The following is a 27,273-nucleotide window of genomic DNA, read 5'->3' as shown; positions in this document are numbered from 1 at the left end:
AAACACTTTTTCACTGAGGGTGACTGAGCAATGGCACAGGTTGCCCAGAGATGTGATGGAGTTTCCATCCTTGGACATATTCAAAAGCCACTTGGAGATGGTCCTGGGCAACCAGCTCTAGGTGGCCCTACTTTCGCAGGGGGATTGGACCAGATGATTTCCAAAGGTAGGGATCTCAACTATTCTGTGCTTCTGTAGGCCATCTGCTTCTCTTTTCCACACAGTCACACTGATATCCACTTGCTTCTCTTTCTTTTAATAACGATTTACTCTAATATTTTTCCACTATCATATTTATGTCAGTGACATACCGCAAACACCACATCTCTTACCAACCTAATCCCATATCTTCCCACAATCCCATCATAATTTCAAACAAGGTATCAAAACATTGAGCTCATCTTCTGTTTTTATTTATACCTGTTATTGTACTGAGGATTAATTAGCATAGTTCAAAGACAAAAAGTTCTATAGACATATTATAGATCGTAGTTATTTTAAGGAATTCAAGAACAATGGATTATATAAACCATATAATATCACTATATTACTCACTGCTGCCCTAGGTCTCCTGAACTTATATACTCTTGTATTTCCCCCACATCCTTTTCTTTTGAAAAACAAAAACCCAAACCAAAACCAAACAAACAAAAAAAACCCCACAAACAAACAAAAACCAAAACAAAACAACCCCTACACAACAAAACCCACCATCCTTTTTGTTAACTTAAATTTTTGTGAGGTTTTCTTCTTCAGATTGTGAAAGTATAAGTCTAAAGAGTGGGTGAGGGCCTAATTACTTGTGGTCCAGAGAGATGAAAGCTACTTAGCAACAATGTACTTTTGAATATATTGCTTCTGCAGACCTATGTGGTAAGAGATGTATGGCCTACTAATCCTTTTAATTAAATACTATTGTATGTGACATGGTTTTTACAATCAGGCTTTCAGTGGGTACATATTTTCTTCATAAAGCACTCCCCAAACCTCCACACCCAACTTAAGGCCTATCTCAAAATCTACCTACTTCTACCATAGTTTTGTAAAAGAATGCAGAAAATGCAGTTAAATCCATCCCTGAGAGTTGCAGAGAATAAATTCAATTACCTAGAGTCAGCTGAAAGACAGATCAGGTTCCCATAATACTTAAATGGTATGTGATATATTTTATATGACCTATTTATACCACTAACATAACAAACTAATTTGGGTCTCTAAACGCCAGCATAAAGTGCTATTTCAAATGCCCTAAATGCCTTAAGTCTGAAGTATACATATAGGAACTGTTAGATATAACACAGGAGTTAAAGGAGGCCATTGCTCTTCTGGAGTGGGGCTGGAGGTCAGGTGACGTCTAAAACAAGCATCTAAACACCATACTGATGCTTAAGCACCTGAATTTCATGCTGATTTGCAGTCTAGTCTTTTCAGCCCTATGTAATCAGTGAAACAATTTCAGTGCTACCTGTTTCAGTGTTCCTGCTACAGAGCGAGCAGGAACCTAGTGCAGGCAATTTAAGGCATGGTCATCACAGTTTAAGCGAGTCCATTTTCATAGGTATTTGAAGATAAAGTCACTAGATCAGCTTCTACCTCCTTACAACAATACAGTTAGTACTTGAGAGAGACTGGATGCAAAGCATACTGTAAAGCATGTATTACTTTTTGTTTTAGTTCTTTGAAATGGAGAACATATTTGCTGGGTTACTATTCCCTTCCCCCCATATAATCTTGTCTGTATTGAATTAACAATAGGTACAACGTTATCGAATACTCCTGGCACTGCACTTTTAAAGTGTCTAATCTAGGATTTTAGTGTCTAGATATAAACAATAGTGCAACAAACAGTGCACTTTGACATTGCTGCTGGGGTGATCCAATGGCTCGTGCTTTTAAAAGGGCTAGGTTTTTCTGTTTTCCTTCTGCTGACACTGGTCATTGTCTAACTCCTTAGCAAGCAAGCCTGGGGAACTAAAATCAGCAGCCACCTAATCCTTTTCCCTTTCCAAATAGGTTTGCAGATAAGTTATTAAAAATAGTATTTTTTAGCAACAACAAAATCCTTATAGGCAGAAAACCACCCATGTGCCATTTCGAAGTAAAGCACTAACTAAAGGTATAAAGAAAATTGAATTAATGCACAATAGTCATCAATGTCACTTCTGAGCCATGTGGTGTTCTGAAGTCAGCCTGAAACAGAGTGGATAGATTAAGCTGCTGGAACACTCTTGTTTCAGAATGCCTATCTTGAGGAAAAAGAGTGCATCTCCAAGAGATTATGTAGTAGGATATGCAATTCCTGCCATTGTATTGATAGAGGTTGTCATGAAAGGAAAACACTTCAGTGCTCTTCATAACAACCCACTTGTAAATAGTGAAGTTAATTGAGTTTTCTTTTTCTTATTGTTGTCTCCGGAAACTTGAAGTTATTTTAGTGTAATACCAGTCCTCAAAGCTAGGCTGTGAAAAGTGGTGTAAAACATTCAGATAAGGTACACATAAAATCCTCGAAATCCAGTTTATATTTCTTCTCATGGGAACTATCCACAGTTTTAAATGTCAAGGCTGTTCCAGTCTTAACTGAACTGTAATTATAAAGTTCACACACACAAAAAAAATGTTTTAACCTTCATTCTAAATTAATAAATCTTTATGTTAGAGAGACGTATGCTTAACAAGAACGTTTGTGGAGATTAAGAAACATGCGATGTAGAAGTGGTGCTACTTAACGACACTTCTCCCTGAAAAAAACAAAAGAAGAAATACACCCAGTCCTATCATAGTTCCCACTTCTAAAATAGGATTTGTCTCAGCAGAACTGAACACATGTAGTAGTACAATAGGTGTGTTGTCAAGGATGATACAAAGAATTTTGCAGTACATTGAACGTTGCTACTTACGAGGAATGGGATAAGCAAATCTGTCCGGGTGTTTTGTGATGAGTGTATTTTTTATGTGTCTTCTTCCAACACCATGTGCACCTAATCCACAACACAAAAATGAATTACAAATATTCCACCAGAAAAGATGCAAAACTACGCTACTGTGTTCAGAATAATAACTCAAAATTACCTAGTAAGACTAGCGTTTTCCTTTTGAATGCTGGCAGTTTTACTACTTCTTCGTATGTGACGAGATCTAATTGATCAAACACTAAAATACAAAAGAAACCCCCACAGGGATAAGAAAAAAAAGGCATATTAAAGGTAATAATTAATTGTACTACAAATTATAATTTTAGCAAGTTTTAGATTTACAAAACAAAGTAATGTATTATGGAAAATAAAACCATTTCATTATGCAATTTTAACAAAATTATTCATTTAAAAAAACTGTTAAAAAGTAATGGAAAAGGTACTGAAATGCTCAGGAAAGTTTGCATGTCCTTTCATGCAGCATTCAGCAGACCACAAAATTAGCTAAAATGGCATGCCATTCATGTTTGCATTCCTAAGAAATTGCAGAACTAAAGAAAAATCAGTAGACAGGGACCAACATGAATACAATGTGAGAACATCTATTTACACTAAAGACAGGGATATTTTCATAATCATGTTTTAACAAGATTTATGAGAAATGTATAGAGAAGAGTGTTAATACTTTGTGGTATTTATTCTTCAAAACTACCACCGTATTAATTGCAATTAGAGTTCTCTTTAAACACACATGCTAGTTAAATGGACATGCTTTTAAAACTTGTGACAGAATGAAGAATTCTAATGAAAAGTGATGGCATTACATTAAAGAACCTCCACCATATTTTGGGAAAAATTGTAAAGTACAATTTCAGAATTTCAACTGTAGTTGAAATTGGATGAATTCCATCATGCCTATCAGCCTATTGTCAATTGCCCAAGTACACAAGGACTGACAAATCAAGTTTTGTTCATGAAAAACAGCTTATTCCTCCTGTGCCCAATAATACATCATCTTTGTTAATTCTTGAAGAATTCTAATGAAAAAAGAAGCCAGGAGGTTGTTAAATACATTTATAAAGATTACAGCAATCAGCAATTGTGAGCAGAATAATGAATGAGTTTTCAGTTCTGTATTTATGCATGCTATGAAAAGAAGGGAGGAGAGACTGCATCTGAAGTATGGGATCTCTGAATGTTTCCCAGTCCTAAGCTGGTGTATTAACCTCAACTATATCCCATCCATCTTTTAGGATAAGTCTGGATATATCCGTCTTCCCCCTTTCCAAAACCCCTGAGAGGAAAGTAGTGGTGGAAGCTTTAGTTTGCTTGCTCCAGAAGTCCCCAGCCACCAAGATCAGCATTAAGACTGTGGAGCATACCAGCAGGTGCATGCTTTTTGTAATAAAGTCCCAGTTAAAGCAGCAAAGGATTTAATTTAATGAATTTCTTTTTACAGGGCAGATTTTTCAATTCAGTGTCAGTCTTTCTACCAAAGAAAAAAAGTGTAACTACTTCAAATTGGTCAAACTGCAAATCAAGTCAACTGACTTAGCTTTAAGACCTTGAAAAGATACAGATATGAAAACTTCTTAGTCCATTTTAAGCATTTTGAATTTCATCCTAAAGAAAAATCTCTTTCAACCTTTCCCCAAATACTAAAAGCAAGAATTTAGTCATATTTTTCTTCCATTCCACATACATGGAATTACTTACTACAGTCCTTTTTGCAACTTCACAATATTTAAACTGATTAATAATTCCTTTCATATTAGAAAGCGCTACAGATCTGCAACACGTTAAACCATTTTACCATTCTAACCATCTAGGCTGGCAAGTATCTTTTCCCATTAAAGAAAATAAATTAAAAAAAAATAAATCAATCCTTTATTGTCTTCTTGAACAAAACCACAGCATGTTAGATACAAACAACAGGAATCAACAACAGAAATGATACATATTAATGCCTTCATCAAAAACTAGCAGCATGAAGAAGATGTGTTTCAGTAGACATGGATTTAACTAATGATTTTAGGGTTTTCAAATGCAAAAGAAAAATGATTAATTTTTTAATATACGCAAGATATGAGGAATACAGGGCACATTTAAAGACTGAAATTTAATGCTTCTGTGTTACTAGCTAATAAAGAAAAGGAGATCTTGAAAGGAGACAGTAAGAAGCAAATAAAGAGGCATTGTCACTTGACAGGTTACTTACATGCACAGAGGCCATTGGGAGTAAGACAGCATGAAAAATGTACAGGGGTCATTGAGATATGGCTTGTAATATATTAGTAAAATAAAAAGTATATGCACAAAATAAACTTTACCATGCAATAGTCTAAACACAAGGCAAATAAATCACATTAAGAAATGATAAACATATTTTATAAAAGCTTGGCAATTTTCTACATTATGCATAATATGAAGTGTAGTTCTAGTATGTTCTAAAGACTGCTCTTTATGAAGTCCTGCAATAACACTTCAGTAAAATAAATAAAAAATATATCTAGATATCACTGCAGTATTTCTCTAGAGCGTTTATAAAAATGTCAGACTAATGATGAAAAACAGTTATTTTCTTCTTTTCTATGGACTTTGGTTTAAAACTGACTTTACAATAATAAGATGCATGATTGTGAAACTGTCTCTTGAAAGACACAATACTTTAATACAAAGTTTGGAGGAAAGAAAACCAGGATATTTTTCTTGTAGAGGAGAATATATTTGCATTTAATTATAAAAAGTAACTGAAATATTCTCCTCTTTACTTCATAAATTATGGCTGATCTACAGAATAATTTAATTTCTAGTTCCAGTAATATCCCAATATATCACACCAAAATCTTCGCTCTCAAATCATTACCTAGCCACACAGAGCTGACAATAGAATATTGTACTAGACCATTTCTCAGTACCTCAGTTCAGTCTCATCCCTAAGACAAAAATAACATGCAAGTCCAAATAGATTACACATTGCTAAACGATTTATTGAATTTTATACTAAGATGTAAGGGAAATAAATTCTACTTTATTGTAAGAGAAACATTTTGACATCTTGATTAGACTTCTCAGAGCCAAATTAATCATACTTATTTTGAATCCAACAGAAGAGAAAATCTGGCTTTTATTCTGAGACAGATGCACTGAAAGCTTGCAAAAGCCAGTGTCGCTGTATTTCTGACTAACCATACTACAACTAGTTCAGAGAAGGCAAATTCAGTACCACCTTACTTAAACATAAGCGAGCACCGTAGCATTTCAGTGAACCTCTTTATATTCTACATTTGGCATCATCCTCTGGAATATTAGTGGCATCACCTTTAGTACCTCAAGGACATGAAGATCAATGAACACGTCTAAGAGAAATTGTGATTGTAATCAGTGCTTTCATTAACCTTTTGACTTCTGAGGGGGAAGGGAAAGTGTCAGATGGTATTTGGAAAAGAACAGTTTCTTTTATGGTCTTTATCATCATTTTTAATACTCATGTGTCAGGCATTGGAACAGGCTTCCAGGGAAGTGGTGGTATCACTGTCCCTAGAAGTGCCGAAACAGTGTAGATGAGGCCCTTAGTGACATGGTTTAGTGGCTGACTTGGCAGAACTGGGGTAACAGTTGGGCTTGATCTTAAAGGTCTTTTCCATCCTAGTTGATTCTATGATTCCATGTTTCTAATTTTTGGCAAATACTGTGCTCTGATGTAAAGTGAGTAACAGCGCTGATGGTGAAAAGCACTAAGGCAGGCAAATTGTGCAACTCAAAGTGCTGTCAACCTTCTCCAAAATGGACTTCCTGTATCAAGACAGGGAAGTCTAGATCAGCTTCCTTTCAGGGTTAGCCCCAGCTGGCAACTAAGCCCCACACAGCACAGAGGGGTTTAACTGATAGAAAGTCTTTGAGCTAGTTTTGCTCCTGAAGTATTGCCTGCTCCTTCTCTGGCCATCCTCTTTCCTTTGCTTACTCCTTTGTGGTATGCTGTGCTTAGCCACACTGCCATTATTAACTATATTAAGAAATGTATCTGCCTTAAAGAAAACAAATCAACGTTTTTTTTGTCGGGTGGTTCTTCAGTCAATCCACTTAGAGTTATACTCTAAGCCACACAGAGTTATACTGCCACAACTGAAGGGAGCAGCAGTGATGTGGGAATGTATGCTGGAAGCAGCTGAAAATACTTCAAAAGCAGCATTGCCAAAGACTTTAGGTCATAAAAACCAACTTATTCCCAAGACTTTTTATTAAGGTCATAATTAGTAAAACATGATTTAGTGCTACTGCCAATGGGTGGAAACATTAAACCAAACAGAATGTTAAAGCAGCAAAAGGAAGGAAACAAGTTAAAGCTTTCAATCTGTACTTATAAAGGTTTTCAGGGTAACAAGTAATTTTATATTTAACTGTAAATACTTTAAATGTGATGGTGAATTAAGGAATATAAATGACTATTACTGTTCTTTGACTTTCTTAGAATTTATTTTCAAATTACTTTTAAGGAAACATAAATTCCGTAGCACTGATACATTGTGAGTTCCGATGCTGCACAAAGATTGCACAGGTAAGAAGAAATGTGAAAATACAGTTTTATATTACTTAATTGGTGCATCTATAGCCTATATTAGGATATATTATTATGCATTTCTTTTGTTGCTTGCCTCTCACTGATTAAGCTATGTGTTTAAATAGCAAAGTAAAAGCAGAGTAATGATGTAATAATTAGAATTTTACTTGTATTTTCCTAAGTACCTCATGAGGTTTATGTAACAGTGCCAGCTGAACAACTAGTGGCAAGGTTTAGATTGTGAAAAATTTAACCTGTTGAAGATACTTGCATCTTGTTTTTCATACCTGCATTGTGCTTTGCCAAATATTTGTCTTTGTACTGCTTTTTTTTCTTTCCAAACCAAGTACAGCTGGCCTGTTGCTCCTGTTTGGTCTTCTCCATGGCAATACAAGCAACTCGCCTGGCATATGAAGGAGAAAAAAATTTTTTGTTGTAATCAATGATTTTTAAAAAGCCACACAATGTGTTAGAAAAGTAAGACTTTTTTTAATAGCACAAGAGTACAGTAAAACCTTTCAAAATCTTTTCTTAATGACTTAAACCCACTTTGATATAAAGAGTATCTTCTTAGCGGTAGATAATTAAAGCTCACAGATCAAGTGAGCATGGGAGGAAGAGTAGCTACTAAAATGGCAGTAGACCACTTTGCAGCAGATCAGACTGGAAGAACATGAGGCCTGAAAAGACCACTATGTTCTAAATTACTTCAGAGCAAGTTAAGTTGTGGAAGTGTTCTGAGTTCGATCTTTAGGATGAAGTATTGCAGGTGTTCCTGTTGCAATGTGTACCAGTGTTCCACCTATGTCAGGGCTTGCAAGGGAGCTCTTGAGATGGAATGTATAGTCTACCTCTGTTTCTCTTCTAAGTAAAATCTCCCTTAGCCAGTCCAGGTGGCATAGGTGCTGTTAAAGCCTTATAGCACTCAAATTCTTTTATGTAGCAAATCTTGTATGAAACATTTTGGGCTATATTCTCCATATTGATACCCTTTCTTGAGTTATGGCCATAACTTTCATGGCCCAGTACTTGTTTCAGAGTTTGTGCTGATATATTTCAAATATTTAGTAAACAGCTCCTGCAAGAGGTTGTTTAAAAGTTCTGCATTGCTCTTTTGATACTCAGTGTCGTTGCTGCTCATTGAATCTGTCATTCAGGAATCTTTGCACTGTGATTTCTTTCTACTTTTTATCTTTCACATGAAAAATGAAAAGGAGAGAAATCATAAAACTCCCTCAGTGACCTTTGTTCTTGATGTCTTGCTAACACTTTATTCTTGCAGCACTTGTAAGCAGTACTAATGAAAACACTGTATAGAACCTAAAATAGAAATTAATTTGGCCCCCTTTTACATAAACAATTTGTATGTGGCCTTCAAGCCTAGTTTCCTGTAGTATATTAGAAAGCACAAACAATGTTTACTTACACAGGTGTTTATTTTTCTAATGTAACCACACATCTGATACTGCATGTAACCCTTACTGCTACGCATGTACAAAAAACCCCAGAAAATCAATGCCACACAAACTGAAGCAATACAGACACTTTTTTTCCTGAAAAAAGAAAAAATTATACAAAACCAAGCTATACAACAATGAAAGGCATGGGAGACAGAAATAAAAGCAAAGCCAAATTAATTTTTAAAGAAAGCTTAAAGTCATACCATTCTTGAAGCTCAGGAGAAGGAATAAGACCTGCAGTACCATTTTTTGAGTTTTCAAGTTTACCCTGCCACCAGTTATGATCATCTTTGCTAATGATTTGGATAATATCACCAACTCGGAATCTGATGCCAGCTTCTTTGCAAGGAATGAGGTCATCCTTTGCTGGATCATATTCAAATTGTGCTCTTACATATATCTATAAAAAAGAGTTTATAAAGACACTGCAATATTATTACTGGTACAGTATTAAGAGTAACAGGTGGAAATTTGTTCTGTGCATGTAGCTACACATACTGTTTGCAACAAGCAAAGGAAGAAACAGAATGGCAAAAGCATGAGTGATTGAGCGATAGCTGAAAATGAAACAACCCCCCCCAACAAACAATGGAGACATATGATGTTATTTTGAAAGCAGTCTTCTACATACTGCAAAACCTGACAGCAAAAAAGAACATGTGTAATAAACTGCTAAGAATCCCTAAAATCAATATTGAGTATCATGAAGTATTACAGACTATAAGCCAGAAGCTTACAGCTGAACTGTGCTGTACTTTCCAACTAAAGTCCTATGATTTAAAAATTTGCATGACAGGAAATTTTATTGGAGAATATAAAGGATTTAGGCTACAGTACTGATCTTTTGTATTTAGACTGAAAAATCAGTACTTTTTCTAAGCTTTAACAGGAAGTCCTCTGTTGCACCTACCACATATAGTTACTTGGGAGGAATCTGGGAATTCTCTGCATGGGTTTTTCAGTAAAAGTCTACTCACATATAAGTGAAAACTAACAATGCGGGTAAGTTATTATCTAAGGAACATTAACAGAAAGAATTCAGATTCTGTCTTGACAATTTAAAATAATATACCGATCCTTGCTTTGTGTGTTTGTGAGGTCTCAACTCCAGAAAACAAAAATTGAAGTGATCTCCAGTTCTGGCTGCTAATTACAGCCCTGATGCATCCAAGGATCTTAAAATCGGAATTAAATTTAGTGTCCAAGGTGGGTAATTTCTATTGCTCATGAACTTCAAACATCACCCTATAGCATCTCAGATGGCCATGTTTATGCTACTGCTGATTTTCTTACTAAAAATTGACTAGACTAAAAAAAAAAATTAATTACATTGCAAAGTCATATCTTTCATTTAAACTGCAACTAGCACTTTTCAGCTTTGCTCAAATTCTGCTTCAAAAAGAGCTATAACTATGCAGTGTTAGCACTATTCATGGCAGTTAAAAAGTGAATTTTTATAGTAGTCCAATCTGCAACCCAATCTACAAATAAATTAACATGTAATATACTAAATCTGACCCTTGTTCTGCTGTCCATTGAGTGTGAGAGTTCAAATAAGTAACCCAACTTCTTTCAGTTACCTGAAAAATAGGATCTTTTGAAACCAATTATTTTTATGCAGTAATTGGCTTTCTATTGTGTAATCAGTAATGAACCAATCTCTTACTTCCCCTTAACCTTATATAATATAGGTCTAGAAATGTAAGCAGTATTTTTACCATCTAGAAACTTCCTCGATTTTCAAGTCCCTGCCCATTTTGGGCCATTATCCACTATATATTGGCAGTTCATGGAATGTAACAGAGTTTTGTACAAATAGCAATGTATCTATTATCCAAGCCCTTACTGTCTTCAAGGAATACAAGCTACCAGAAAAATATGCTGGTTCAATGGGAAAAGACTCTTGAAAAAAACAGGTAAATGTAAATGGTATAAGTACAAGGAACACCATTATTCTGATATTGCCTTGAACAAAGTCTCTTCTCCTGAAAAAAAACACCTTATGAGAGGCAAATGAAAACCTAAGGCTTTTCAGCTGGAAATTTCAGAAGACAACATAAAGTTGAAAAAAACATACAGCTGTAAGCTTTAAAAACGGGAAATGAAGTGAAAGCAATCCATTCTTGTAATAGATATTCCAGCCAACTTAACTAGGCGGTAGTGTAAAAAGATTTTCAAAGACAACAGATCGTGGAGTTAATTGACTCTTGGATGGAATTGCAAGAGTTGCTAGATTAAGAGGCTGAGTCCACAGTTAAAGATTCAGAGGCATATTCTGGAAGGGCTATATATAAATGGAGAAGTTACTGAAGATGGAATGCAAATCACTTGATGGTATGTATTGATTTGGAGGCTGCAGTAAAAAAAAATAAAAAAAATTACTGAAATTGCAAAAAGAATCATAGGAAATCCTCTGAAGAGCCCTCAAGGGCTTTCTTGGAATTCTCTGGAGAGGGAAGATCTTTCTTTGGTCCATGATGAGATGTACTACCATCAGGTCAAGTTAAGGGAGGTTAATGAATCTAGGCCTTAGGACTGAAAATTTAAGAGGCTGTCTTCAGACTTGTCAATCATTAATAGAAACTGTCCTTAATGTTTTTCTTTGAAGAGCTTTGTTAATGTTAATGACTAGTTATTGACCAACTTAAGCTTTAGAATCTTTGTCAGTACAATGTTTTAGAGTAAAGTATTAGACACTTGCCCTACTTGTCTCCATTTCAGCTAAAATATAAAGTCGAGCTTTCCTCTAAATTGAAAATCTGCACAGGTAACTGCACAACAGTAAGTCTATTAATGCATTCTGAACTAAACCAACATCTCTAGTTAAATTTACAATGATTTTGAAACTTTCACATATATGGACACATGAAAAAATGCTATTTTGAATTAGCCACAAACAAATGAGTTAAAAAGAAAAATGGAAAAAAAAAAAGGAACAAATATTCCAAGCTTAAGTGTTTTAGTCCAGCACATACAGAAAAAAAAGATAAGCAGGGATGTTCACTAGCAGCTAAGTTGACAAAAATTCCCATGGAGGATATCTATTCACCTGTCGTCCTTTTGGTTGTGTTGTCGATGGCAAGTCCTGCAGAATAAAGTCAACCCAGGAGAAGAAATTTTCATTTTACTTTTTAAGGGTATACAATACCATTTGTTAGTGATTCATACTACATTACAGTAAAATGGTAAGTCAGACAAAAGTATAAAGCGTTGACCCATGTTTAGAAATATTTTTTTTTCTTAAAGAAAAATCAAACCCAGGCTGTTTAGCAGCAAGCTGAAGAAAGCAGGTAAAAAGTTTAAGCAGATAGAGAATGTGCTTTTTAATAAATAATTCAGCATCTTCAACACAAAAGCACCAGCAAGTGAAAGAGGCTCTTTAAGTGAATGCCTTTTCCACTTAATACTTAGTCTTATTTTTAAAAGAGAAGGTTGGCTATTATAAATAGTAAAAAGTTATTAAAAATCTGTGAGTTAAGTAATTGTGCTGAGGAATAAGATTATAACTACTAATCATGTTACAAATGAAATTTAATTCACAAAAATTTCTTAAATTTTTCAACTATTTCGATTATTTTTTAATTGTATTAATTAATGAGCACTTTACCTTGTGGCAAATAATTTCTAAGTTGTAATTTTTTAATAGTCAAAGGAGTAGTTACTCTGTTTTTGGGTTTTTTTTTGGTTTTTTTTTTTGTTGTTTTTTTTAGCTACAACTATGAACTCATAATATTGACAGCACTCATACTAAGAGACTTGTGTGTATCATTACTACATTGGTCCAAACGATGACAAATGATAAAACAAGACAAATTTTAACATAAATATACTGTAGAAAACCAGCAGATCAACAGCACCTTTCTATCTGAATACATATGGAACAGAAGTACTTTGTGTTAAAGATGTGATGATAACAGCTTGGTTTGTAGTGCAGTTTAAAGCCACTTCCTTTTGCTTTTCATATCCAGGCAAGGCTTATATTTCACAAAGTATGTGCACGTACCACAACAGCAGAGGGCACACCAATTCGTTAACTCAGATAGCGGAAACCAGTACGCATTCCAGAGGTCTCTCAAAACACAAAACTCAGAAGTGTCTAAAATATCTTGAAATACCAACTGCACAGTTATTCTTTCTTCAAACACTGCTTCCAAAGTTCAGGATGGAAACAAAACTTCCACTTTAAACCTTTGCTCAGTTTTGAGGAAAATGCTAAGAACGATTTAAGGATGACTGTCACATTACAGTTATTAACATTTAATTCACTATATGGCTTTTAATGAGAAGAGTATGTTGGAAAAAAACCCTTAAAAACAGAAAATGGGGAATTACATATGTAATAACCCTGGTTCTATCATCAGGACAAAATATTCCACTGACCACACAATAAGTATCACAGTAATGGCAGATGAGCACCAACAAAACTTTCACACTTTCTCTGTGTGGAACTGGAAATCTTACCGAAACAGAATTGTTAGTGCTGCTATGACCATTAGCTGGGGACTGTCTGGATGTAGAGGGGGAATCTCTCTGAAATAAGACACAAGGTTCATTAACAACACAACACTATCACAGGAACACAGATATATTTAAAAGAACAGTTACATCCACAGCCTTATAACCATTTGCTTAGCTGCTTTATCTGTGAAAGTTTCCACACCACGAACTCCAAAAATCTGGTAAGTTTTTCCACAGTGTAAGATTCAGGTTTGACATTTTGATTTATCCTAGATATTGCCTTAACTTTTTAATTACTAAATATCTGGGACCTCTTAGATCTCATGTGGCTGACAATGCTAAAGGCCACTAGTCATACAGGTGTCTTTGTTAAAGGTAATTACCATAATTACCTGAAAGTTATATGCTGAGTAACACATTGAATAGAATGAGGTACATGTTCCATTTTAAAGATGCCTTTAAATTTTCTTTCAGCTGTTGATGGTGGTCAGTGTTGATTGGTTTCTGCTCTGTAAGATCCATCTCTCTGCAGTGCCTCAAAGACACTGAAGCTAACACCTGAGAGAAGGAAGCTGGATACTCTCTTGTACTTCCTCATTCATTTTACAGCTCACTGAGGGTTTTCTCCTCCAACATTCTTATAGGCTTGAATGTGTTAAACCTTGCCAAAATATATCACTTTTAAAAAAAAACCACCTCTTATGACTCCAGACTCCAGTGTCGTCCTCCATTTCAGTAAGGAGACAGCAGATGCAGGGTGCATAGCAAGAAATTCTACAGAAAGGATAACAGGAATTTCTGACTGGGTCTTGCATAGGCAAAGAAGTAACTTGTAGAGCAATCTTTTTCACATGCCATTTTGATTGTATGATACTTGATTCCATAAGATCAGGTAATTGAGCCACCTCTTCAGGAAATAAAATAATTCAATAATTCACTCATACACTGTGGGGGGGATGGTGGGGGGGAAAATCCTCTTTACCCCCAAAAGAATTTTGGAATATAATATTCCATGTCAAAGGTCAATTTAGGAATGTCTGGTAATTTTGCATAATGTCAAGGTTAGCAGAAAAAAAGGGTTATAACATTTGTCAAAAAAACCAAAGTTATCCCTGTCATATTTTGTCAATGTAAGTGCCCTCTGTGAAGAAATTAAAAACCAGAATTGGAGCTAAATTGTTCATGCAACATTAGTCAGGCAAGGGTTTTCTATTAATATTCTTGAGCTTATACTAATTATGTGATAACACTCAGCTATTTTAAAGCATCAAGAAAAGTTAAAATGACAGGCCATACTTTGTCCCTCTTGCTACCTGTATGCTTGATATACAACAACCTCATGTAGGACTTCTGCACTTTTTTGTGGACTCATTAGATATGATTTCACAGTAAGTTCAATATGCAGTTGTAGAGATACTTGGTTTGATTTTCATACAGTTGAGGACAGATCTGACAATATTATGGCTCTAAAATCATTGTGGTTCAAAGTACGTAGGTCTGTATACTTCTGCTACCCGCATAAGAACAGAATACTCATTTGCCTCCCACAACTATTTGCAACATGCAATGACAGACTAGGGGAAATCATTTATAATTCTATCTACAAAATCACTCCAGTTTAAAATGTTCAAATGAGACCATATAAGCTATTCATTACTGGGAAAAAAGAAAAAAAAGAAAAAAGAAAAGCCTAAAGGAACTATTATTCCTATTTCTTTTTGGGTACAGAATTATCAGCATCACCTTTGTCAGACAGCAGCTAGTAGATAACTTTTTCCAAAAAAGCAGTGGCTTCCTTCTTTTGTAAAGAGAGTTTCTGCTTGCTATGCAATTCTCTGTGTCATTTTCTCACTTTCAAGAGGTGAAAAATTAATTTTACCTTTTTTTCTTGCCTTTTTTTTTTTTTACCTAATTTGTTATGATCTGCTAGTCAAGTGATAGTTTAGCAAGGGAAAGTTTTGGAAAGTGATGCAAGCACCCAAGTAATTTGGAGAAAAACAAGTTTAGAGTAATGTGGAGAATGCCACTATTTCTGGACTCTTCAAGGCTTCTCCCTTTGAAGGAAATTTTCTTGGTTTGAGAATGTTTTGATTTGTATTCCTCCAACAATTCTCAACAGAATACAGAATATTACTCAAGGCAACTGTTCATCATACCATATTGAGGAAAATACACATTTTCAGTGCTACTGGTGATTTCAGTACTAACTGTAGGAAATTAATCCATCAATCAAGCTAGTCAACAGGCATATGTACAATTTTTAAATGATTAGGCATTTCAGCCTGGATTTCAAAGGCTTTAAGTTTCTTAATTTCCTAAGTATCAGACTCAAATGTTAAGAGAAAAACTGCATTGTGCACAATCTAATGAAACAAATCAATCAGTAGAGAGATTCCTGTAGAATGCTAGGACTGCTTAGAACAGGACTGGAAAACTTCAGTTGTGGTTGTGAGTTTGTTTCTCCACTGTATCAGAAAAAGCACTGGTGTTCATGAGGAGAAGAGCAGAGAAACACTTGGAGGATCCAACATCTGAGTACTGTAGAAGTGTTATTGTATTTCCGCAATAACTTAACTAGAGAGAGAGACTTTTCAAAATTCTGAAAATACATTTCAATTTCAGCCTTGCTCAAGGAATCTACCTGGCAGTATTTTTAATACAAATGTAAAAAAGGTTTATGACTATAAAAATCTTATGATCTGAGCACTAATGGAACCATTGCAAGACTAAAGGAAAAAATCCATGGTGGTTATGGCCAGATTTTTAAAATCATACATATATATTTACATCATTTATATCATATATAAAAAAGCATTTCTTCTTAATGAAACAGCTTAAGTGTTTCACAAAGATGATCTGAAACAATTTTTGGTTTTGTAAAAAAGAAAAAAACAAAAGTGCTTCCCTTACCATTCTCGTATATCTGACACTATAAAAGGTTATTGGAGTGTTGTCAGTACAAAGTAAGAATGCAAATGTAGCTGAAGCAAAGTGCTTACTCAGTTGGATAAAGCTGAAACAGCAAATGCAGCCATCAGCCATAAGAAGAATGTGTTGCAATAATTACTTAAGTTCATATTTATGTAACTCTAATTTCCTGGGTATCTGAAGCAGAAAACATCCTGGCCACTGCATTATCTCAGAATCTGAGTAACTTGGGTCATTTGCCACACCAATGGCTAAACAGGTCACCTCAGAGTAGATCAGCCAATAAAATTTTTATACAAGGGAATTCATAAGTATTATGTATTCAAGCAAAATCTACTCCATGAAACACTAGGCCAGGTAACTGAACGGAAAGCATGGGTGCAGGAAAAGCCACAAATCCCCAAGAAACTTGAAATTATTCAGTTGAGATTTTGGAAACTGCCTAGTGACACTGAAGTACCATTACAGACTACAGGGACAAGAATTCCCTAGATATGCAAAAGTGGTTTAATATTCAGAAAACACTACTACAACACCTCTCTTAAATGCCTACAAAAGAAGAAAAATATGGCAAGTGAAACGTAATTCTCAATTACTTATAAAAAAAATAACATCCTGTGCCCCTCCTCTATAGCTTTGTGTATAGAGGCATATAGACATTCTTTGTAAAAGGCAGATCACCTGTGATTTTACTATATATTTAGTCTTTCTTATTCAGGATTAACAAGATGTTTTGCAATCCAATGACATGATCATGGTAGGAGACTAAAAAATCCCCAGTTATCAATTCTGTTCTATACTCCTCTTTTGTAAAACTATACTACATGTGCACCAGTCCATGACTGAAGTAGGGAGGGTGAAGGGGGATGGGACACCAAACATAAATTTATACTAAAATATTGCAAAAAAATACCTTAACTAGTAAGATTATACTAACGAAGACCCAATATCTCTGCATTTATCCTGCTAGAGAGCATGCAAAGCAGACTTTTTGTGTCTTAGTAAAGTGTTTCAACATTCATGTTTAGTTTTGACAATGGTTAAGAATTTGATTCATCATGTGAATCACAATCCTGAAAAATTCTGTGAAAAAAAAAAAAGTATCTATTTGTGCCAAAGGACTAGTGATGCTTTAATTTAATAAGGTGATTTAAAAATGTTGGCTTTGTGTGTACACCTGTAACAGTTGAAAATCTAGCCAAAGTCATAGTGTGGCTGAGCAGGTGGCACAGATTCAGCCACCTCTGATTAAATGAATGCTAAATGCCACAAAGTGTGATAATTAGACATGCTTCCCCTCCCCCGTATTCGACCACACATTTCTAGTTTTGCTGTTTTTTTCCAAAGGAAGGTAAGAGTCCATTTTTCTCTTTTCTGTGAAATAAATAGTCATGAAGAACCTAAGGGCACAAAGCTAATGAAAAAAGACAACCGGCTACTACTAAAATGACACCTAATGGTATTAATTTAAAACTGTATGCTGAATTTGTTTTTCCAAACAATCATCTTCCCAGCAGGTCTATAGTTTCACCAGTTTCTGTATTTAAATATTGGGAAGTGAGATATCTTTTATTATTACTATTTACAGGACAAGAGTCAATAGATATATTTGCCAGCACACTCTAAAATTTCTATTTTTATTTCTTCTAATGCTTTTCATGAAAATCTTTTGCTTTCGTATTTATACCTTTTAAGAAAATCAGCCTCATAGGTGAAAATTTGTCAAACCTTCTATCCCTAAAACCTTTTAGTTCTTGTACTTCTATTAGAAGTACAGAAGGCAACCAAAAGGCAGTAATTTTTTTTTCACAAACAGATTGTTCTGATAATCACAATAGCAGTTTCTGTGTGTTCTAGCGTCTGCTGAGACACAAAAACTATTTGGGTGAAATCACAGCTCTAATTAAGATAAGGTGCTTGACTTCAACAGGGATTGTGATTTCACTCTCAGAATTCTAATTTGGGAACTGTTTGCGCAGTTAAGCATGTGGCAGGAAAGACTGGCATCATCTACCTACTGCATATGCCATCTGTATGCTTAAATTGGAACAGTACTCTGAAGTAGCATTTTCTAGAATTTAATTCCCTTCACTTGCAATCTGGAACATAACTTCGTGAGCAGAAGGGAATTAAATGTTACTGTGCACAAACCGTAATACCAAGTTTCTAGTTCAACAAGAACTCATTCCATCTCTGTTTTTCTTCTGTAATGACAATACCATTTTTTCATGGAAACATAATATTAAGCCACATGTAACTGTTACAGACAACCATCACAAATTTACCTCAACAGGGTTATACAGAAACAAATTCTTCAATTAACCCTTAACAGCCCAAAGCAGTAAAATAATGTTCAGTGTCTAAAAAAAGGATTGTTCCTCAACTTAGGAACTTTAATAGACTTCCTGGAGAATAAGTTTAAACGGTAATTTATTTTAAAGGGGCTTAAGGGGCTTCCTAAATGCATGAGTTGAGGATCCCCTTTCCTTTTTTTTTTTTTTTTTAAATTAAAAAAACCCACCAAACCACCAGGCTGTAAAGAGTTAGTTAAGGTGCTGATGAGATGAATATGAAGGCAGGGCTGAGTAGGTAGGAGGGACCTACTCGTGTTCCGTTATCTTTGTTGTAAAATTGGTGTGCGTGATCTAACAGGACAGGCAGAAACAATTTCTCAGAAAGCAGTAACATTCAGCCATCAGCAGGCAGTTAGTTACAGGACTGAGGAAGAAATGGGATGGTTCATTAAATTCATTACCTCACAGGACGAAGATTGCGTGCGGTAACTTGGCACAATCTTAAAGGTAATACTTCCACGCATTTCCCTCTGTGAAAAGAGAAGTACTTCTTTAAAGACTAAGATACTGAAAATAGAATCTCCAAATCACTAATGCTTGGAAGCATCATAGTTTGAGAGCAGTAGTATGTTTTGCTAAAGTAAATATTCAGAAAAGCTAAAATGCTATGGCTAATTTGCCATTTCACTTATAAGCAAACATTTAAATTTCCTCTCATTCATCTAAAAGATAAACAAACGTTATTAATTTGTTAGCCTGGACAGATTTCGAATGCCTAGAACCTAGAGCTGCATTTTAAGGTGAGAGATTCAGAGATGTGGAGGTTTCTTCCATGTCAGTCTTTTCTTTGTAGCTATATTCTTGTGATCCAGAGTCTTTGCTGCTAAAGTGACATTTTCTTCCTTTTCATCATACATTTTAGGTAGCAAAAGCATATTCACAGTTTCTGAAAAGCTGCATGTTACTGTACTAAAGGTAGAAATGTAAGAAATAGTCTTTCATCAAAACAGAACATGGGGTCTGCTAGTTTGCATTTACTATAGTGTAAGAATATTCATAACGAGTAGTAACTGCAGAGTAGCAGCAGACTGTGGCAACATACTTGCTCAGCCATATTTTATCAAATGACAGTTTGAATGTAAGTGCCACCACATGCCTGACAACTGCAGGACTTGATCTGGGCAGAAAGGTAAGCAGATCACTTCAAGCAATCTTGGAGTTTCCTTCTCTCTGGCTGGCTTATTGTGAGCCAAAAAAAAAAAAAGGCTTTTTGCATGGATTCACTTAAGTTTGTCCATATGGTTCTGAACAAAATTAAAGGATTAGTGATATCATCCAAGATCCCAGCGTGAGGGTTGCATGCAGAAAAGGTTTGCAAGTGTTACACAATATCAAACTTTACTAGCAAGGCCCAAGAATGAGTTTTCCTGCAAAAAACCAGACTGTCTGAGCTCAAAATATGTTGTATTTTTCTTCTTTTTTCTTTGTAACTTCATTAACTATCAGCCAGAATAGCTAGAAACTAAAAGAAGGTATGTTCCAGCTACATGTACAGAATATACTTTTTCTCTATGATGATAATTAAGTATTGCAACAGGCTGCCCAAAGAGGCATCTGTCCTGTCAAATTTCTGTTCTTTGATATTTTCAAGGCTTAATCTCACAAAGCCCTGAGCAACCTGGGCTGCATTCAATGTTGACACTGCTTTGTGCAAGAGATTGCACTGGAGACCTTCTGAGGTTACATCCAACTTGAACGGTTCTATGATTTATTGCCCTTTTATCTGTGTAACAACTATATCAATAGTCAAGAAAAGCTTATTTTCTCTCACAGTATACTCAGTGACTACATTTGATGTAGACTGAAGATTTAAAACAAGGGCACGAAGTTTACAGATTATGTTGGGATGAGTAACGGGAGGAAAGCAGTATTTTTTTTCTGTTATGTCCAGCAGAGAAAAGAAACGAAACTCCTGCATTTCAACAAAGTAAACTCACACATTAGAAAAACCTTTCTAAAACACGGAAGAGCTGTTCACTAAAGTCAACTGCCTGGAGACTTTGGGGAACCTCCATTACATACATCTCTCAGGAATGCTTTGGTATCAGCAGTCTTTTCTGTGGGACTAAACTGAACAAATAAAATAACAACTGGAGGTGCCAGTTTTGGGTATAAGGCACAAAAAACCCACAACTAAAAAACAGGGGAGAGCCTGCAGAAGGCTTTAACAGCTGAACACAGGAAGACTTTGTGTTACGTACATATGTAGACTATCAAGAAGAGAAGAAAAAAGGATTTTATAATGAACATGAGAATGATTTCAGGCACTTACAAGCATTTTTTGTAGCTGTTCTACAGTTTGATTTGCCACACTGATTCCGTTTATTTCTCGGATCTCATCCCCTACATGGAGTGTACCTGTGGAGTTAACGAGATACACAATCACCACAAACATGCTTTTACAAAATGAGATAACTGTAAGACAGTACTAATATTCATAAAAAGGCATACATATGAAACAACATTAAAATAAGGACTTTGGTAGCTATTACAAATCTGTCTTTCAGAGTGCAGTCAACTACACCAGCATGAGATGCACAGGCACCCTATAAAGTACATGTGAAAGGTGTAAGTCCCATATACAAGGACACTACAAAACCCCTCACATTGAAAAGAAAGTCACCTGCAACTAGTCAGCTGGAAAAGTTCAACAGAGATATTCAAACAGTATTTTATCAGATGACTATTTAATGCAGTTTGGTTTCTGGACACAGTCTTAATATTATCTGTCAGACTGCTGATTTTGATTTACCATATCTACCTCTGATTTTGATTTACCATAGTTACAGTATGCATTTTCTGTATGTACACTTAACTTCAGCTTGAATGTAAGTGATTGCTGTGACTACCTACAATGTCAGATAACGAAACAAATATCTACTTATCTTAGGCAAGTCATAAACTGACCTGTTGAAGCTGGGATGGGAATGGCATGCTACAACATGTCTCTAAGACACTACAAAAGCTAAACAAGGAGAAGGCAGTGAGTGAATTTATTACCCTTAGGATTAGAAGCAATCTAGGAGGTTCTTTTTGGATTAGCCATTCTGACTTGAGTAGCTCAAGCCCACCTAATTCAATTCTCTATCAGTTCTCAAAAAAAAAAAATTCCATGGTTTATTATTAGCAAGAAGATGTTTTTTTTGTATATAATGAATCATAGAACCAACTAGGTTGAAAAAGACCTTTAAGATCATCACGTCCAACCTTTACCCCAGTACTGCCTAGTCCACCACTAAACCAAGTTACTATGGGCCTCATCTACACAGTTTCTGAACACTTCCAGCGACGGTGATTCCACCACTTCCCTTTAAGTGAAGTTTTTTCTAAGATCCAATCTAAACCTCCCCTGGCGCAGCTTGAGACCGCTACCTCTTGTCCTATCACTTATTACTTGGGAAAAGAGACCAGCCACTTCCTTGCTCCATCCTCCATTTGTGTAGTTGTAGAGTCATAAGGTTCCCCCTGAGCCTTCTCTCCTCCAGGCTAAACAACCCCAGGCCCCTCAGCTGCTCCTTATCAGACTTGTGCTCCAGGCCCTTCACCAGCTTTGTTGCTTTTCTCTGGACCCGCTCCAGCAACTAAAAAAAAAAATTCCATGGTTTATTATTAGCAAGAAGATGTTTTTTTTGTATATAATGAATCATAGAACCAACTAGGTTGAAAAAGACCTTTAAGATCATCACGTCCAACCTTTACCCCAGTACTGCCTAGTCCACCACTAAACCAAGTTACTATGGGCCTCATCTACACAGTTTCTGAACACTTCCAGCGACGGTGATTCCACCACTTCCCTTTAAGTGAAGTTTTTTCTAAGATCCAATCTAAACCTCCCCTGGCGCAGCTTGAGACCGCTACCTCTTGTCCTATCACTTATTACTTGGGAAAAGAGACCAGCCACTTCCTTGCTCCATCCTCCATTTGTGTAGTTGTAGAGTCATAAGGTTCCCCCTGAGCCTTCTCTCCTCCAGGCTAAACAACCCCAGGCCCCTCAGCTGCTCCTTATCAGACTTGTGCTCCAGGCCCTTCACCAGCTTTGTTGCTTTTCTCTGGACCCGCTCCAGCAACTCAGTATCTCTCTTGCAGTGAGGGGTCCAGAATTGAACACCGTATTTGAGGTGCGGCCTTACAAGTGCCAAGTACAGGGGGATGATCACTTCCCTGGCCCTGCTGACTACGCTATTTCTGATACAGACCAGGATGCTGTTGGCCGCCTTGGCTGCCTGGGCACAAGCTGGCTCATGTTCAGTGACTGTCAATCAGCACCCCAGGTCTTTTTGCACAAGGGAGCTTTCCAGCCACTCTTCCCCAAACATGACAAGACCATTTACTTCACATATATTTCTTTCCACTGCATGATTTAAATAATTTGTCCAAGTACCCTTTTCTAAACACTGTACCTAATACAATTACTGTACCTAGCATAATTAATCTTACTTGGAAAACTAGCAACTGTTAAACATTTCATAAACTAAACTATATATATGGTAAATTACCTGAAAAAAGTCAATCAATTAGAATTCTGAAAAATCCTTAAAATTCTTTCCTGAACCACACCAATCAGTTTTTCCATAGAATACCATGCAAGTAAAATTTTCAGCTGGACAAATATATGAAAACTGAACTGTGTGCCTGCTAAACACAAGCACAGCCTGAACCAAGGAGAAGAATCCTGAAAACCTCTGCTGCTATGATTTCCTTTGGATTCTCTTCTGCAAAACAGAAGCTCACTTGGCAGTGCCACAGGAAAGAGACCGAAGTGCACAAAAACTTTTCATACACTCTCTCAAGAGTTAAGTCCTTCAGCCACATTAAATGCTCCAAACAATTCTTTAGGGACTGATCTGCTAATTGTGAAATTTTAAAAAGGACTCATCATAATTTTTATTACAATTAATAGTTTGCTGAATGTGAATGCAACAGTCCTGCATCTGAATTTCAAATTAATCTAGTTCACATCTAGAATACTAATGACCAAATCTCTAGTGAAACACTTTGAAAGTTCATTTTTTTCACACTTTCTCAGGAAGCCATTAAATACCCAATTCTTTAAAAAAAAAATTAGAATCTAAATAAATCGGGCTTTCCGTTGACTGTATCATGCCAAAATTAAATTGTGTTTGAATTGAGTGTAATTGTTATTAAACAATAATACTGAATAATACTGCCCTGGAATAATACTAAGATTCTTTAGCATTATTCAAAATATGTATCTGATAGGATTAAATATCAGAATGAGAATCAGAGTCAGTAATATCCCTGTATCAAATTATTTCAACAGTGCACTTAAATGAAATCCCCTCTTCTGGAGCATTTCCCATTTCCGTTACTCTGACAGAAGTGAACATTGTTCTGTTCATGCCTGGAATAGAGAAGTATACATAAAAATTGGGAATAAAGAATGGATATTAAATAGTAGATGGTCATTCTGTTTTGGGGAGTGAATGCACTAGTGAACCATAAAAAGACATTTTCAATCTGAGGGAAGAGGCTATTATTTTTCTGTAGAAACTTTTTACTCTTTCTAAATATTCTTGTTGGAAAAGAGTATTCTTGACATCTTTTGATAATGAGTGTTCTGAACCATTTGTAGCTCTCATGGTACCTTTGCTTAGCCATCTAATTTTGGTTGCTTTTGGTTCCTTTTCTATTGACAGTGCAGCGTTTCTTTAGAACTTAAACTATTCATGACTTATTGATGTATAATACATTTGTAACAATAAAGAATGGATGTATTTCTGGAACAAATTATTTCCTTTGTCTTTGCAAGCCAGACTGAAGACAGTTTTAGGAAGTGTGTGCTGTTGATCTGCATAGAAGTAGGAGAAATCCTACCCTATTAGGAAGAGCACTGAATAAATTCTTGGAGACACTATTCAGAAACATGTTTTGTAGCCAAAAGGAAATTCTGTAGCTGAAAAGTGAAAGGCTGTGAACATATAATTATATTTTCACCAAGTCCTCACACAGGTTTTGTTAGACCTGAAGAAACCTTACCAGTGGTATCAGTGTTTTAAAAATCAGTGTAAGATTTACATTAAGTCACCCTGAGAATGTAGCATAGACAATGTAAAACTGCTGTTTTTTTGATGAGGATAAATGGGCAGCGAGTGAATCCTCTCTCCTATTTGGAAAACTTTTAAAATGCCATATTGGGACCTCTTCTTAAATGCATCTTAAGAATGATTTCACATTTAAGCACGTATGCCCCAAAACCAGTCATCAGCAAAAACCACCCATGGGTTAAGGTAATGAGAGCTACTGAGAACTCAGGCTATATGCAGATCCCCTGAAAATAGTATTTACAGTATGGGTAGTCTAAACAGAATCCACAGGTAAAAATTGAATTGACTACTAAGCTAAATTAAGGCACAGACACAAAAGTGAAGGCCAAGACATAATTAAAAGCCTGAAATCTAAGGTACAATTCATGTACTTATCCTAAAAAAACAGACAGGTCAACAAAAAGACAATTTTTAATGGCTGAAACTGGTGTTTCATTTTCATTGAGCTTAATCCTCTGGTAGGTGCAAGCAGATAGCATCTTTACAAGCCTATCTTCCCACTTCAACCTTTTGAATAGGGACAACTAGCAGGACTGGATAGATCTGGCATAGAGATAGGAGGCAGACATCACAGCAGCTACATTTTCGTGACTGGGAATTGTGCAGTTTGTACTTAATATTGCTAGACCTGAAATTATACAGTTCCAGTAACCCTCCCAGAAGACCTGTTATGTAGTCATTGGTGTTATTCTCTGGCAGTTTTCCACACTGCAAGAGAAGACAGGAGAAACAGCAACATACCCCCACTCCCCTGCAAATAAAAGCCACAGACCCTGTCAATAGGATTCAAAGACATGTTGTGCTCAAGATCACCGTCAACTTACATTTACATTGTTCTATTAAGTAAAAATATTCTAAACATAGGTATGTTGAATGAAGCAGTGAATGAAGGCATCTAGAGCACCAACAAAATTAGAAACATGCAGAAGAGCTACCTTAGATGAAGCACATATAAAATAGGTTAAGATTCCCAAATCTTTAGAAATAAAAGACACTATATAATTAAAAAGAAAATATCAGTGTTAATGGGCATGGTTGGACTTTTTAACCACTTTTAACAGGTTTTAGAAATTTTATTACACCCATATTATAGAACAGTCTTATGAAAAAATTCTCTGCAGAGATCAGCACTACCTAAGTACAGTTGGAAGAAAACCTTCTTCCTGTGAATCTTAGGGCAATCTCCTTGTAAAATTCACTTTTAGAAGCCAAATAAATTTCAGTTCAGAGGGTTCTCTAAGGGAATATAGAAGTCTATATGAATGGCATTTTTGCTTGTACAAAAAGTTTTATCTTTCCTGCTTATTGACAGGTTTGATCATATCAAGGAAACTAAGTGAATATATCAGGGAAAGGATTGGTGTACCCTTTCCCTGTTTTATGTTTTGTCTCCCTAATTACCTGTTCCTAGCTTCCTTTGAAATAGAACAGTAGGCTAGAAGGAACCTTGGTCTGACAAATGTTGAAAATTTTTGTGTTTATTAAAGACGTCAAACTGGAAAAACCAAAGTAACACTTCTAAGGGTGCAATCCAACCTTGCAGCTAACAACCTAGTGGGAAGTTTATCTGTTTAAAGTAGGACAAAGCCCAGCTATTTTTTGACATCTGATCTGGACTTACGAAATGGAAAAAGGAGTAGACTGGAGATAAGAAAAGATGTATTTGTAGTGTTTGCTATAGTAGTGAAAACTAAAAATAAAGATTCAAGTTCCAGGCACAAGAAATGTTTTTATTTCAAAAAATCATTTTTATGAGCCTCAGCATCAAAAGTAAAAGGATCCTCAAGAACTGTGTGAAAATACATGGAGAATTATTTTTTTTGTTGTTGTTGAACAAAGCTCTTTAACTTTTACAAGGAAAAGTACTGTAAGTAGTCAAGGGATTTTTTATTTTTTTTTTAAACAGAGCATTAAATAAGTATAGATCCAGAAATTACTGGCATTTTAATCTCTTGCTGTGCTATACTTCCATTGCCCTAATTAGGGCCTACATGAAACATAGCAGGCCCTCATCTCAAAATGCTGTCAGACTGGAAATTAACAAAGGCAGTCATCTGGGCTCCATCCAGATAAAGAGGTACACAACTATGGAATAGCAGCAATCAAAATGGGGAGTACAGCCATTACACAGTTTGTGAAAAAATTATTTAAATAACTGTGTTTGAAGACAAAGCTAATCATGACAAGTGATTACCTTGCCGGTGAATCATTCCTCCATGCATAATCCTTGCCACAATGCAATGGTTCAGCTCATTCATTTTTAAAGTGATTCCCTAGAAAGAAGAATAAAAAGAAAAAAGCTTGAAGGCAGGGTATAAATTTTAAGGTTCTAGTAAAAACTTCACCACTCACTTAAATATGAGCAATGAAAACAAGTACTATAAATGAAGATGCAATACTTTAATGCACAAGCATGTAAGGTTCTGGTTTGTTAAACATGCAATTTTGTATTACAGTGCAAAGTGCCCAGTTTGGTTAAAAGCCTAATCTGCTATAAGTACTACAAGGTTGTTTTTAAATAAAACCAGCAGT

At 35.7% G+C, this 27,273-nt stretch overlaps 1 protein-coding gene across 1 annotated transcript in view; it reads right to left on the bottom strand.

Annotated features, from left to right (window-relative positions):
• The window catches only part of LOC104402893 (peripheral plasma membrane protein CASK), a gene marked incomplete at its 5' end in the record, with an annotated part of 45,539 nt that overhangs the window by 11,144 nt on the left and 7,122 nt on the right, over window positions 1–27,273 (bottom strand). Inside the window, 9 exons of the mRNA XM_010010887.1 lie at window positions 2,901–2,981; window positions 3,073–3,153; window positions 7,764–7,879; window positions 9,140–9,336; window positions 11,986–12,021; window positions 13,398–13,466; window positions 19,078–19,146; window positions 20,949–21,034; window positions 26,936–27,014. Of these exons, the coding sequence (XP_010009189.1) occupies window positions 2,901–2,981; window positions 3,073–3,153; window positions 7,764–7,879; window positions 9,140–9,336; window positions 11,986–12,021; window positions 13,398–13,466; window positions 19,078–19,146; window positions 20,949–21,034; window positions 26,936–27,014 (814 nt within the window). The remainder of the gene's footprint in view (window positions 1–2,900; window positions 2,982–3,072; window positions 3,154–7,763; window positions 7,880–9,139; window positions 9,337–11,985; window positions 12,022–13,397; window positions 13,467–19,077; window positions 19,147–20,948; window positions 21,035–26,935; window positions 27,015–27,273) is intronic.

Source organism: Nestor notabilis, unplaced genomic scaffold, assembly GCF_000696875.1.
Source record: "Nestor notabilis isolate BGI_N333 unplaced genomic scaffold, ASM69687v1 scaffold8700, whole genome shotgun sequence".
Classification (NCBI taxonomy): domain Eukaryota; kingdom Metazoa; phylum Chordata; class Aves; order Psittaciformes; family Psittacidae; genus Nestor; species Nestor notabilis.
The sequence above is the reverse complement of the archived record's forward strand: the minus strand, read 5'-3'. Positions and strand labels throughout refer to the sequence as shown.